The sequence below is a fragment of the Bemisia tabaci genome, chromosome 10 (assembly GCF_918797505.1).
Source record: "Bemisia tabaci chromosome 10, PGI_BMITA_v3".
NCBI classification, from domain to species: Eukaryota; Metazoa; Arthropoda; class Insecta; order Hemiptera; family Aleyrodidae; genus Bemisia; species Bemisia tabaci.
In genome coordinates this window covers 42,238-58,184 of record NC_092802.1, presented here as the reverse complement: position 1 = coordinate 58,184, position 15,947 = coordinate 42,238, and the positions used below count along the sequence as shown (strand labels likewise).

The window sequence follows — 15,947 nt, the reverse complement described above, 5'->3', positions numbered from 1 at the left end:
GGCATTTAGGTTTTTGGATTTTATTTACCTTAGGGAGGCACTTAGGTCGTTTATATGGTTCTTTGCAGAGATTTTTCATACAAAAAATAGTGTTGTTATTTTTTTTTTTTTTTTTTCTCGGCGGATTGTGGGAGGGTTTAAAACGGCAAAATTTAAAAGAAAGAACTTTTAAAAAAGGGATTCTTTTAATCACTATTCTTACGTGTACAAATATTGAAAGCAACGCTCTCATTGTACAGGAGAAGGTGGTGTTGCTAATTTACCAAGATTTTTACATTATACTTTAAGCGATGGTGATCTTCCGATCTAGTTTGAATGTTAAAAAAAATCGGGGGAAATACAGACCCCCTGCTGAAAAAAAAAAAAAAAAAAAAAAATAGCAGCACTATTTTTTGTATGAAAATCTCTGCAAAGAACCATATAAACGACCTAAGTGCCTCCCTAAGGTAAATAAAATCCAGAAACCTAAATGCCATTAGATAGCTCTATTTAAGAGAAACATTTTAAAAAAAAGTTCATTGAAATCGGTTGAAATGCAGCGGAGTTATGCATCTTTAAAAGTTTTCACTTCAAAAAATGGCAACGTCGCACATCGGCAGTCGAAGGTAAAAATACGGCTCGTGTTGTACACCTTACTGCTCTGTGTAATTATTTCAACGTAAATTGAACGTAAGGGACCCCTAGTTCGCGAATGACTTAGTGATAACACGCATTCACATTGCGCAAAAGCGCATGTGACCAACTTTGAGCGGTCATATCTCGGAAACTAAACGTTTCCCCGGGATGATCTTATGCTCGTAGAAAGGTGAGAATCTGAACTTTCATTTACACTGGTTTTTGTTTAGATTCCGTCGATTCCACGATCGTGGTAAAATAAAAACTAAATTTTTGTGTCTATCAAAAACTGCTAAAACCGCGTAAGTGCCACTTAAAGCCAAATAAACCCCAAGAAACTATACATCACTAGAAAGCTCTATTTAAGAGGAACATTTTAAAAAAAAGTTCATTGAAATCGGTTCAGATGCGGCGGAGATATGAATTTTTAAAGGTTTCCACTTTAAAAAATGGCAACGTCGCAACCCGGCACTTCTAAGCAAAACGGTGACCGGTTTTGGGCGTCTCGAAAGCTACTATATCACCCTAAGTGATCAAATTTCGAAAATGCCTTGAGGCATTTTTGGCCGTTTTTTCACACACCTCTTTCGCTATTTTTCCGTAAATTCCGCTATTTCAGCCTAACAATTGAGCTATTTTTACTGTTCGCAAAGTACCAATACCAAAAAATGCAGTTACACTTCCAAGCCACTCGATGCAAGATTAACTGCATGAAGGCGCGCAGATGTAGCAAATCGGTGTAGCAATTCGTACTAGTCGTTCACTTGATTCAACACCGTGCACGGATAAGAAAGCTTTACGAAGTGAAGCATATTTTGCTCCACCCTAAATCGGTGAATTAGCAATCCTTTTTTTTCAGTGTGGAGGGGATATCCCACGCTATCCATTCGCGGATCCAGCAAATTAGCAACATTGTTTTTTCTCCATTTAAATCTATGGAAATTTATCGATTCTTGGAGGGGCCAGGTGCTCCGAGAAGAATCGATTGTTTGCCATAATTTAAATGGAGGCAAACCGGTGTTGTCAAAGTGCTGGGTCCCAGGGGCGGACTGGTAGTCGAAAAGTTAGGAGGCGACCTAAATGTGGGGGCCCCTCCTTTCGGTCGGAGGCCCCTCTAAAAAGGTCCGGGGGACCTCCCTCGGAAAATTTTGAAAATTTCGCACTTTTTAAACGCAATTTTAAGCATTATTGGAGGAAATTCTACAGTACTTGAACTTCAAGGTAACCCATTCTCAGGATTCTTCGGGGGCCTCTTCATCACATAAGCTTTAGGCGACCTTTCATGTCGCTTAGAGACAAATTTTCAAGGATTTTGGGGCTTTTTAGTGACTGAAAAGGATAGGAAAATTACAACACTACAGGAAAAAAAACAATGACTCGAAACAAATTCGCCGCGGGGGCCCCTTCGGGACCTCCGCGGCAAATTATTAGGAGGCGATCGCCTCCCCGCCCCTATGGCCAGTCCGCCCCTGCTGGGTCCGCCTATGACGCTATCCGGAGAGTCCACCTCTACATCAAGATAAACTCTCCATGGAAAGATAGGGAGCAAATACGTTAGCAGAGTTCCCGTGTTTTCAGTTGTAAAGTCCCCAAATGAAGTGGCAGCCTTGTCAATGTATGCCTCCCTCCATTACGCCTTCAACTTTGAGAGCTTTTTTTGAGCTTGGGAGTTGATTTCAGGGAAAACCAGTGGCACTATGGTTTTTCTCGCGAACTTTTACATAGGAATGAACAGTCAAATCGGAAAATCCTCACACATGCAACATCTCCATCATCCAAGTCGACGTCATTCATTTGGACAAATTTCAATCAAAAGGAACTATAGGTATCCATTGTGATATGAGCCCTGTCGTGCATGTATTCTTACGGATCTCAGGACTCCTGTTAGAATGGGTATAGTTCCTTCTCATTAAAGTATGTTTATATTGCATCACTAAAAGACTGAAATCTCTTGGAATGCAAATATCAGAGACAAGAGACCCTCCACTAGTAACTTGGCTATGGTGGAAGCTTTTACTTTCGGGACTTCAGCATTCTACTGTTGACTTACCTACATGGTTGATGTTCAACAACGTGTTGGCAGTTTCGTTTTGCAAACAAGCCGAAAATGGCCGACGTTTGGGAAAGTTGTTTGGCTTATGACGTCATCCGAAGCTCATCATCGACCATGTAGGTAAAGTCAACAGCCGAAAATATGGTGATGACTGTTGCTCGCTCATAATTGTCCATAAGGAATTGTTGAAACCCCGAAAGTAAAAGCTTCCACCTGTCGCTAGGAGGCCAGTGGAGGGTCTCTTGTCTCTGGCAAATATGAATAACGATCATGTTGGAGGCATTTTTCCGAGAAAGTCACGTTGCGTGATTCTTTAGTGGAATCACTTTTTGTTAAAACCCGATGGATGATTTGGTCGAAAATTCAAATTCTAGCTATCCGCCATACATTTTCGCGCCAAGCTGCACGGAAAAAAATGAATTGCTGATTCAACAATTCAATTGCTAAAAACAGTGAGTGCAATGTTTCAATGTAGATTTTACAACAAAAAAATGCTTCTCTAACCACATTGTGAACTAATATAACTACGGGGGTGGTTAAAGTAGCATTTTTTTGTTGTAAAATCTACATTGAAACATTGCACTCACTGTTTTTAGCAATTGAATCGTTGAATCAGCAATTTAATTTTTTTCCGTCTTAATGAGTCAATAGAATTGTTACATGTTGGGTTTTCGATCAAACCTAAATACTAAAAGGAACTACCTAGGTATATGCGCACTGAATTTGCGCGCGGCATAATTCCTTTTGCACAAAAATACGTCCAACTGAATGAATTAAACCTGAATCGGTCGAATTACATTAGAGGATGCCTAATTTCTTCCACTTTACCTACATTTTTTGTTACCTACCAGAAAACTAAGCAACGTTCTGACCTAAAACTTCCTGAGTGAATTCTTTATAATTTGTGGAAAATTCGCAGCAAGTTCCGTAGAAGCAGTTGGACAAACAAGTCGATGAGAGAGGCTAAACGTAGCAGGGACTTTTTCAAATTTCCAACTTCTGGAATCATTACTATAAGCTCTCTGACCTCCAAAATTTTCACTTTTAGTCACAATTCGTTTTGAGGATCCATCGGGTCGATTTCCATGATTTTTACGGGCTATTGATAAGACATGGCTCCTAGACATGCCTGAGCCCGCTCTATTTTGATGCGAGTTGCTAGGGTCTGCAAAGTGGGTTGGGCTGTGTAGCGGCCAGGAGGCATGCCCCTTACCTTTAGTCAGCTGTAAAGCAAATTTTGATGAATATTACTGTCGAGAATCACTCTTACATTTTTCCTGAAAGCATCATTCATTCCTCCCTCGATATTTACTACAAATTCTTTTGATTAGATTTGTTTACATTGGTTTCTTAAGAACTTCATGAAAACCCTAAGCTGATGAACCAATCAGAGAGTAGCACATACATGGTTATATCTTTCCGTGTACATTAGCCTAGTCCCCATTGGATGAATCGAATCACAAGGCATTTACATGTTAAATCTCCTCGAGTTCAATAAACCCAGCTTCTCTCGGCTGTCGAAGCACTTATTCGCGCGCACATACGTCTTCACCGCGCGCGAGCTGATTTAAGTCAGCGGTTAGTCCTAGATTCTTCACTGAGTGGGCAGTGGGAACGGCATCACAATCTTAGCAAAATTTTGCAGGATCATTATCATCCCGACCTCAAGCGGAGCTTCCAAATTTTGCTACGAGATCGCGCAACGATGCTGCGGTCGTGCGGCCGCCTTGAGAGCCTATGTCTCTTTCGTCCGCTCACATGTCGCGGGGCTCGTGCTCGGGCCCCCCTCCCTCGCCCTTCCTACGTGTGGGAGGGGGGTGGGAGAAGAGGAGGGGGAGGGTCTAAGTGATTTTCTTCCTACTTTTCCCGAGATGCGGCGCACGGCTCGCGCTCTTATCCGCGGATTTCGGCGGATCCTTCTATGCGTTGTTGCCAAATATACAACCATGTTACTGGAAAAAGAAGTAAGTGCAAAAGCCAAGTTTTTAGGGAAAAAACCTAGGGTAGTACCCTACGAACGAATCATTTTAATCATTCAAGGCTCTCAGAAATTGCTGCATTTCGTTGCAGGAGATTTGAATTACAGAAAGCGCAAGACTCTAATGTCTATGTCTCATCCATGAATTGAATTTACACCGGGAAAAAAAGTTACGGGTTATATAGACATGCCGTCCGTCTGGGCTCAGAGGCCGAAAGTTCCTGTTACTGGAGCTGTAGCCTCGATTACTCCAGGTGCTATGCCCGGAACTTTCGGCCTCAGAGCCCGGAATTTCGACGGTATGTCTACCTAAATAAGTACGGCTTTCACTGGCGGAGTCTTTTTTTTCAGTGTAGGAATTTAAAATGTTGTGTGAACGTGTTCCACGATGAATTATGATGGGGAAACATGCATCGTGTTGCTTGGTCTGATTTGGACGTATATGTATTTCTATCAAATGGAACTATGCGCATTAAGACAGGAGCCCTGAGACTCATAAGAATATGTGCATAACAGAACTCACGCCATAATGCACATATTTCCGTTTGATAGAAATACGTCCATTTACTGTTTAGCGGTGCACGTTCTTCTACTCTGCGTTAGAGTCTCTGTGGTAAACCAAGCCTAATCTGAATTTTGCTCTCAAACGCTTCAAATTGAAATCATCATTTCTCACCAACCGTAAGTTGCAGCTCCTCAACGTAAGTTTAGTTGGTTCTTCTACTCCGCCCTAAAGTTTCCACGGAATACGGAGCCTGAAATGAATTATACTTTCAAACGCTTCGAAGTGAAATCGTCACTCCCCGCCAACAGTGCGCATTTCATCAACGAATCTTTGGTTTCTTTTCCTACTCTTGCGTCAAAGTCTTCACTGGATACCGAATCTCAATTGAATGGACCTGTCGCAAACTTCAGCTACACCAAAAAGAAGAGTTGATTTTTACGGAAAATGGATCAAAAATCACGATGAGCGTATTGGGAAAATCTCTAATACACTCCTAACTTCACATTAGAAACACTTTCTCCCACACCTCTAGAGCACTTTCACCGTAGAAAAAATCCGTTTTTTTAAGTTTCCCGCTTAAAAAACGGCACTATGGCACATGTGAACATTTCGTATGAGGAGTCGTTCTATTCAACCCTCGCGTACCTACTAGGATGTTACACAATATTCGACATGACCGACGCCTCCGCGCGCAAATTGTGATGAAAGTATCATGATCTTCATCAACGCAAGGGAAATGTAAATTCCTGTCTTGTCACGTGTTTTTGTGGGCTGGCGTCGTGAATATTGCGCGGCATCCTGGTGCGTAAGGGTTACATGAAATGATTCCTCTCACGTAATGTTCACCTGTGCCGTAGGGGGAAGCTTAGACAAACGCATATATCATACGCAGATGTGAAATTAGGAATGTATTTCGGGCTCTCCTGATGCGCTCATCGTGACTTTTGAGCGATTTTCTAGGAGTAATAACCCTTGTTCTTGCTCTAGCTGAAGTTTGCAACAGGCTCATTGGAATCATCACTCGCCACCAAGCTGATGCGCTCCTCCACGAAATTTCGCTTACTTTCCTATTCTACGTTTAAGGTGATTCGACGGACACCATGTTTTGTGTCAGAGCGACGTGCGATATGTCGCATCAATTAGTTCCATAATTTCAGCTACTTGTCATTTTTTTCGAATTTTGGGATCGCACTGCTGTTGTCATGAGACTAAAAAATTTACTCACCAATTTTGAAAAACAAATTCAACGAAATAAAGGCGTGGTATTTTTAGAGGAAAAATATTGCATTCGAGTGCAGTTTCGATATCAGTATCGAATGCGATATACGTATTTCCTCTTCAGTCTCGTGACAACAGAAGTGCGATCTCAAAATTCGAAGAAAATGTCAAGTAGCCGAAATAATGGTGCGAATCGATGCGATTTATCGCACGTCGCTCTATGACAAGAAAAATGGCGTCTGTCGAATCACCTTAGTCTCCACGGAGTAGTGGAGCTGAAATGAATTCCGCTTTCGAACTCTTCAGATTGGAATGATGACTCCTTGCAAAGCGTAAGCACTTGTTCAAGGAAAGTTTGTTTACTTTCTTACTCGTGCGTTAAGGTCTCCAAGCCGGCAGCGGCGGACGCGTGGCGGCGCGGCGGCGCGGCGTGGCTGCATCCGAGGATCCACGGGGCGGACGCGGCCATGACCAAGTGCCCGTGGCCGGAACCATGACCATTGCATTCGTGGGCACGATCAGTGGCGTCGGCGTCGGCGGCGTTTTGACGGATTATTCGGTCCCGCGCTCCTCATTCCACGCTTCCACGAAAACGCGCCCGGTTTCCATTGTCTTACGCTCACTCTCACTGCTCTCTCCGCTTCGCTTTTCGTTTTCTTCCATGCTCGTGCTCGCCTTTCATGCAGATTAAAGCGCTCGTAAATAATTAAAGCTCCTCGCATCGGGGGCCTCCGGCAACTGCCCGACGCGCCGAGCCAGCCAGTTCGCTCGTTACGTTTCCCGGCTCCGCGCTCCGTTTCTGTCGCGTGTCTCCGTATAATTGCATATGCCCGCCGAGATCGGGACCGGGAAACATTGTCCACTTGCCCGTCACTCAGGGGAGGAGATCTAATAGACTCGTAGGGAATCTTGATTAAAATTCCAGATCCCACCAGGATTATGATACCCGGAGAAAAGAACTTTCGTCATACAAATTGCATGGTTCAATAAGCGCTTTTTGGTTCAGAAAACTGATTCTTCAGTCGAGCGAACCGACCGCTGCAGTTGATAGAGCTGAGCCTCATCTCTATACAAATCGAGAGACACTGACTCACATATATCGAATAAGTAGTCGCATATAGACCAAAGCTTTCGGTTCGTTCGACTGAGTCTTTGGTTCACCGAACACAAGTTCAGTATAATTATTGAAGCAGCCACTGGAGAAAGGAGTCTCTCGGATCCAGAGTCCAGATTCTTAAAGAAATCGACAAATAGGTTTTTCCTGTGTGCTCAACTGAGAGCTTTGTTCTCTGAACCAGATAACGCTCACTGAAATTTTTTGTTAGTATACCTATACCTACGAGTTTTTTTTCTCTTCATGTCAAAGGCGCATTATAGAGAGTGATCCAAAAGTCAAATTATTTACACTGGTTGTTTGTCAACGGATTTACGCGAAAATCGGTAGAACCAAAGGTATTTGGACGTGGAAAAACGGATGTGACGTTAGATTTTAAAGGAAAAATTGAAATTTCCAAAATGACCGCCGGTTCAAGTTCAAAATGGCCAAAAATTGCCACCTCAGTTTTTTATTGATGGATTTGCCTGAAACTTGGGACTTCTGGGTATTTTGGCATGAGATTAACACATTTTCGGTTAGATTTGTAGAAAAAAAAAAAACTATCTTCAGCCATTTTGAAAGTCAATCCGCGGCGTTTTTGGAAATTTTGTTTTTCTTAAAAATCTAACATTAAATTCGTTTTTTCTGTGTCAAAATAGGTACCCCCGGTGCCGAATTTCAGGCAAATGCATCTACAAAAACCCGAGATGCCAATTTTCCTCCATTTTGAACTTTCACCGGTCGCCATTTTTAGACGGTTGGAGATATTGACTTTAGGTTTGCCCGAAATTTTCCTTTTTTATGCTTTTTCGCACGAGGTATCACAAAGGGGGTCTTCCCATTTGACAAAAAATAGGTCGGGTCCTTTGTCGCCCCTAAAAGAACCCATTAAAAATATTAGGGGGGCCGAATGTAGCTCCCTTTGACTTCCCTGGTAAAAATGGCAAGTGCTCAGATCAGTAGCACTTGCCTGGAACAGACCTAAACACTGATGTCAGTGCTGCTGGGCGCTGATCTGCTACGTCAGTGTTAGGTCTGTTCCAAAGGCAAGTGCCCTTGATGTAAGTGGCACTGACCTAAGTGTCTCTGACGTAAGCGGAGTGGAAACTCCCAGAAATACTATAGAGGCATAAAGAGCTTGATGCAAAAACGGCTTTTTTCGCCCCCCCTCTGGAAGTTCTTCAGACTTTGTCTATTGATTACTCATACTCGAGCGCTTCTTTTCCCAAATTTTCAGACCCCCAACAAATTTTGGGGGGGAGCTAGGGGGGGTGGAAGTTAAAACCTGTGAACCTCGATATCTCTTGAACGAAGAAAGATATCGAGGTCCGGTTTGGACGAAAAATCGTCTAAAATTGCATACTTTAAGATTCCAAAGGTCAAAATCCGGATATCACATTTTTAAGTCCACATATGTGCTTTCCTCCAGTTTTTAGGTCTAGAAAATTTCTTTTAAACGAAAAATTTACAAAGATTTCAATTTTTTATTTGAACAAAAACCAGTTTTTTGAATTGTTCGTCTTTTTCCGCATCCAACGAGTGGTCGTATAAGCTGGGGAACCGAACGGTTCCGGAGTTATGATCGATTGAAGTTTCCGCTCAACGCGCGCCGACCGATTTTCGCGCGCAAAAAAGTCGGATTTGACTGTTATTAGATCAGATTGAATGTTCAAACTGAGTAAAATGCTTTAGTAGGGACTCTTGAGGGTCGCTGAATTCAGATATTACCGATACTTCCAAAAAATTCACGTTTTTAAAATTGCAGCTTCGGACAGGACCACTGAGCGGCCGGTCGGCGCTCAGTGGGCCTCTAAAATAGCGCTGCGGAGCTGTAATTTTAAAAACGTAAATTATTTGGAAGTATCTGTAATTTCTGAACTCAGCGACCCTCAAGAGTCCCTAATAAAGCATTTTACTCAGTTTGAACATTCAATCTGATCTAATAACAGTCAAATCCGACTTTTTTGCGCGCGAAAATCGGTCGGCGCGCGTTGAGCGGAAACTTCAATCGATCATAACTCCGGAACCGTTCGGTTCCCCAGCTTAATGGACCACTCGTTGGATGCGGAAAAAGACGAACAATTTAAAAAACTGGTTTTTGTTCAAATAAAAAATTGAGATCTTTGTAAATTTTTCGTTTAAAAGAAATTTTCTAGACCTAAAAACTGGAGAAAAGCACATATGTGGACTTAAAAATGTGATATCGGGATTTTGACCTTTGGAATCTTAAAGTATGCAATTTTAGACGATTTTTCGTCCAAACCGGACCTCGATATCTTTCTTCGTTCAAGAGATATCGAGGTTCACAGGTTTTAACTTCCACCCCCCCTAGCTCCCCCCCAAAATTTGTTGGGGGTCTGAAAATTTGGGAAAAGAAGCGCTCAAGTATGAGTAATCAATAGACAAAGTCTGAAGAACTTCCAGAGAGGGGGCGAAAAAAGCCGTTTTTGCATCAAGCTCTTTAGTTAATTACCGATCCGCCAGGTACGTAAATTCACAATTTGACGACCAGGGAGGGCTGCTGTGAATTTTCTATCACAAGTAATCAATCATCACAATCTTCAGTGGCAACGCTCGTTCCCATGCGGTCTCCAATCTAAGTACTAACTTCGCCCGACGTAGCTTAACTTCGGTGATCGACCTAGCGACTGGACCACTACACTACCTGCGCGTGTAAGTGCCAGGGGCGTAATTATGCCGTTTCAGGGCCCCCATTGGAGTAATTTTGCCAGCAAATGATGATTTTGTCCTTGAATTTGAATCCGATACTTAATTTTTTTATTATTCTATTTTAATCAATCACCATGTAAATGAAGTTTTATATGTTATATTTCTTTGAAAAAAAAGAAGGCATTAAAATTTAAACTTATAGCTAAGGATGTAAAAAAAATAATTAAAGTTGAAATGATACAAAAAATATAAATTAGCAGATACAAAAATTGAAAGTACTTAAAGGAGTAAAACAGTTGGAAAAGAATTAAAAATAAATTAGGAAAATTTTAAAAAAAATTAAGACTGGAACATTTAAAAAAGAGTTAAGACTGAAAAAAATTAAAACCAAATTTAAAACAATTTTTTTTAAACTCTTAAGTTAAAAAAATAATAATGCTTAAGTAATTACATTTAAATACGCGGTGATAATATTTTTACCGATCTCATTTTTTTGTGTTTTAATTATTTAAGTGTCATCATAAACGAAGAAGGTAAAACAAATTATTCAAGAGTGTGGCTACCTAAACAAGTTTTCCTCCTCTTAGAAAATCCCCCCTCCTAAAAAATATGCCTCTCTGCAAGATAAAGTTTGTGGTCCCCGTATCCCGAGGAATATTCCCCCCACGAAAATGAAATAGGGTGGGGGAAGAGGGAGCCATCTCTACTTTTTGGGAGTGAGTGCGGTTCGATTAAGACTGATGTCAGAGACTTACCTACCCTCTGAGCCAAGTCCTGACCTCAGTCCCGCTTACCTCAGAGATATCTCTGCACTTAGGTAAGTCTTCCTCCCGACGTCAGTGCCTCTTACCTCAGTGCTGACTTCTTGGGTAAGTGCTTTAACACTTACGTCAGAGAAAACTGACCTGACCTCAGAGCAAATTTTACTGACCTCAGTGGAAAATTCACTGACCTAACACTTGCCATTTTTACCAGGGTTAGGAACATCCCTCAAGTTCCAAGTCCTTACCTCAATAATTAGGAAAAAAGTTAGAGGGGGTGGAACGGACTTCTGGATCACCCTGTGGTCGTTTCTTGCGTGAGGTTGATAAAAATTAATGCCCTGCGCTTTTTCGAGCTCATATAATATGATAGCAGTTACCTATTTTGAGCTGCCTGATCATGAAGCTAAACGATCAAAAATGAGATGGAGTTTCACAAGAGAAAACTATAAGTATTACAGGGGCTGTATTCGTTACTTCCGTGGAAAATCTCCATTATCATTTGGTCCCTTTCTCTGAATTGATTTGACCCTTTCGCATTCACACATTTATTTAAAATATCAAGAAGTATGGTTTAGAGTACCTTTGTAGACAGAGTATGGCTATTTCTGTGACGGTTTTTTATTGGTGGCGTGGAAATAGGCTGACACGATGTTCTTACGGCCGTCAATAAACAAACAAGATGGCTGTTATCAGCAAGCAAGTTTGAGGTTATGCACATATTACATCCTCCTGTGATAAAAGCGAAAGGCGATTTAACAGTTAGCTTTTCATGTGTTATTCGTAGACATGCTAGTTTAAATTGTCACTGCCGTATAATTGAAATTTTTGTTAAATTTTAGCTTCTTATCGATGTTATGGTGAGCCGCCATCTTGTTTGTACGGCCGTAAGAGTATCATGACGCCTAAAAACTCGTCAACCAATCAAAAAGCGGCACAGTTTTCCTGTAGTAAAAAGATACGAATGGCCATACTCTGTCTATTACGGTACTCCGGTGTGGTTTCGAAAGCAATTTCTTTTTTGAATAAAAATGAACAAACAAAGATTCTGCGGTTCTGCATAGGGTCAGTTGGGGTAATTCCGTCACGGGTTAGTTCCGGATGTGCATCATGGAGGACGTAACATTGAGGTTAGGAAATTTTCGCGCTAGTATGTTATTGTTGCCAACGTTCAGTTGGTTATCCTGGGTGATTTGATTCTCATGTTTTGTTTTTATACAAGTGGTAACGGGAGTTACCGTGAGGGACCGAAAGAAGAATCAAATTATAAAGTGCATAGCTTCCCTCCTAAGTGTAGGTAAGAAAAAATATCTTTATATTCAACAACCATTATTTCTATAAGTTGTTCTGTTTATGAATAACCAATTTTGTCTGTTCTTCGGATGAGCAATGAACCTCTGTTCAGATTGAGGTTAGGTAAACCGGAATTACCCCATCGGAAAAACACCGGTGGGGTAATTCCGTTTATTCAAGGTGTTTTTCCGATGGGGTAATTCCGGTTTCACCTCAATCTGGACAGAGGCTCATTGATCATTCGAAAAACAGACTAAATTGGTTATTCATAAATGGAACAATTAACTTATAGAAACAATGGTTGTTAAATATAGAGATAATTTATTTTACCAATAACACTTTGGAGGGAAGTTATGCGTTTTATAATTTGATTCCTCACGGTAACTCCCGTTATCACTTGTAAACAAACAATAAATGAGAACCAAATCACTCAAGGTGACCACCTGAACGTTGATAAAAATAAACTAGCGCAAAAATTCTCTAACCTTAATATTACGACCTCCATGATGCCCATCCGGGATTACCCCATTGCGGGTGGGGTAATTCCGGACCCTATAAAATAATTCATCAAAAATTTTTGACAACATTTTTTTCAACAAAAACTAGCTTAACTAGCTCTCCACAATATGAGGAGCTGGCTGATTAAAAAAAAATGTTGAATTCAATCAGTATGACCGGTCCAAACCAAAGGTCAAATTACAAATTAGGTTCCAAGTGTCAAAATCGTCCAGAATTACCCTAACTGACCCTATTTGGCAAAATTCTCTTACCTGTGGATACAGTGAGCGGCCGTTGCAACGTACTTATGGGCGACGAGGACCCCACCACACTGAAGACCAGCAATACGAATGTGTGCCTGCCATGGGAATTCGCCGAACAACGCCTCATCGCCTCCAATAATCCGCTTCTGGAAGTTGTAATTCGGCACGCCGCACTCTCGAAACACAACACACGGTAAAATCAGTACCTACGCAACTTTCAGAATGGAACATAAGCCGATCATCATTGATTACCTATTCAGTATTCACTGGTGATGAAGATCCCGTACTCTAGAGTACCTTTATAGACAGAGTATATGGCCATTCGTTTCTTTTAACAACAGGAAAACTGTGCCGCTTTTTGATTGGTCAACGAGTTTTTAGGCTTCATGATGCTCATCCGGCCGTGAATAAACAAATAAGATGGCGACCCGCCGTAACATCGATAAGAAGCTGAAATTTGACAAAAATTTAAATTACATGACAGTAACAATTTTAAACTAGCATATCTACGCATAACGCACATGGAACTACTGTTAAATCAACTTTTGCCTTTATCACAGGAGGATGTAAGATGTGCATAACCTCAAACTTGCTTGCTGATAACAGTCATCTTGTTTGTTTATTTACGGCCGTAAGAACATCGTGTCAGCTTATTTTCTCGTGACCAATGAAAAACCGGGACAGAAATAGCCATTCTCTGTCTATAAAGGTACTATATACGTACTCCTGAACCAAGCAGTGTCATATTTAGAGTATTCATATACAGCTATCCGGATGACTAGAGACGACGCATATCGTTCTGAGTGTAACGGAAATCGTAGCGCGCCTCCGTACTTTTGCCCATATACACATTCACATCCATGAAGAGCAGAAAGTTGCATTCACGAGTTCTTATAAATATTACCTACACGCGTTTTGCTGCTGCATGAGTTCCGGTTGAATCAACGCGCCCTCAATTTTTTGCACGCAACACAGACAGCCTGAGAGTATACGAATAGTTGTATTCAGGCGTTCATATAAATATAACATGTGTAATTCTGCGGAGTTCTGGTAAAACTTAATGTGCCATCAATTTTTTACGCATAAATGGAAATTCGTGGTCTGCGAAGTGTTGCATTCTTTAGTTCTTTAGTGTTTTTAACTGTCAGTCGGCGGAGATCTCCACCAAAGGTCTTTTAGAAATCAAATAATTGCTCTTTTCTTTGCATAGACAGTATTGCAGCTTTGCATTATCATTTTTGAATTAGCGAAGTAATAGCAATAATTTGTGTTTGCGGGCACAAGTACCTGCTTCTCTGAAAAATTCAATAAAATATAGTTGAGTGTTAGAACGCCGTAATTGGTTCATGTTTAAGGCTAAAGGTTAAAGCTAGCGTTTTGTCAAATGCCTAGACAGTCGGTCAATTAAATTTGTTTTTACAAAGTTCTCCATGTTTTCCATGTGTTTTTTTTCTTCTTTTTTTCATTTTTTTCCAAGGAACTCAACTTTCGATTCGGATTTACTTAAATTTTGATCGAACTACATACGACCTTTCCTGGAATTACGTCCATCTTTAAGAATGTTCCTCACCAATTGAGATCGTCAAAATTGTAAATGCGTAGCATGGAATACACACTGCGCAGTATTCAAAAGTGAACATTCAATCAAGCATTACACAACATTATAACAGTGAATACATTATGTAAAATTTTACGATATTTCCTTTTTTATGTACGTATTTAATGCATCATCCTATGGAAAATAAGCGAAAGCGTTATAATTTTGATCCAAGAGTGTTAACTTCATTATTTGCCTAAAAGAATTTGACTAACGATCTTACCGGTCACCATTTTAGCAGGTAAGTTTCCAAGCATTTGCTTTGCAGAAGAATAAGGCAAGTATAAATTCTAAAATCTTTGCATAGAAATCTGTAGCTCTTGAGGGTTCTTGCGGCAAAATACCTACAGGATCGTGATGCGATGGCACACCACGCAGAGCGAGAGACCATAGTCAAGTATTCTCGATTTTATCCCCCAAGAAATTTAAGAAAAAAGCAAACGAGCTGTACCGTTCATGACGCTAATGGGTGCAACGAGGAGGAAATCAACTCCTCTTTCCTCTCCTCTCCTCTCTACATAGTAACCCAGACTGGTTTTAAGAGATAATAATTGACGGCAGTTATAGCTGCGATCGAGTGTTAAAGAATCACGTTATTTATCCAATGTTTTAGCACAAGCCACTCAACGTTGAAGTTGTCTCTATAAAACTGTAAGAATCTGCATTGTGATTTAATGCAATATTAATCTTTTCGCCTTCGTCACACTCCGCGGCAGTGTTGCCAATGGACCATTAGACAAGGTACGAATTTCAGCATTCTGATACACGTTTCTTCACTAAAATTTCACGTAAAACACGATGCGCACAACGAAAATTACCGAAATCAACTCCTTCCGAAGATATTTAATGATTCTTGGTGCGTGAATTGAAACCACCCGCTCATGAAAACTCAATGCTCTACGTGATTCACATCGTGCGCTAAACGTTATCATGAACGCCACTGCGATTAAAAAATCTGGTAACCTCAACCTTGACGCTTTGACTCAGCTATAGCAAATTACTTATAGTTTGAAAAACACATGTGGGAAATGAACACTGCTTGATTGAGAAGCTTGCTGAAACCGTTGTAGTGCGCGATTTGACTTACGTAGAGCTTTGAGTTCCTTGTGAGCGGGCAGTTCAAATTCCTCGTAACCAATGTGAAATAAAAATATTAATATCTCCGTTAGGATTTGGTTTCAGTAATTTTCGTTGCGCGAATCATATTTTACGTGAAATTCTGGTTAAAAAACATGTATCAGAATGCTTAAATTTGTACCTTGTCTAGTGGTCCATTAGTATTGTAACAATGTTGCAGCAAGTACCTTTCATGCTTCGTTAAATTCACGGAGCAAAAATTCTATACCATATTTTTACTTTTTCGCTCCCCTTGCGGGTAGAGGAAGTATTGTCATCCAAAA

The 15,947-nt window shown here is 40.8% G+C and overlaps 1 protein-coding gene across 2 annotated transcripts in view; it reads right to left on the bottom strand.

The window, feature by feature from the left end:
• The window catches only part of LOC109038309 (trypsin-1), a 52,759-nt gene that overhangs the window by 13,912 nt on the left and 22,900 nt on the right, over window positions 1-15,947 (bottom strand). The window contains exon 4 of one of the 2 annotated variants that reach the window (XM_019053333.2): window positions 12,960-13,123. In XM_019053333.2, coding sequence (XP_018908878.2) covers window positions 12,960-13,123 — 164 coding nt within the window. Of the gene's footprint in view, window positions 1-12,959; window positions 13,126-15,947 lie in introns of both variants that reach the window. The other variant, XM_019053332.2, reaches the window with a different exon arrangement.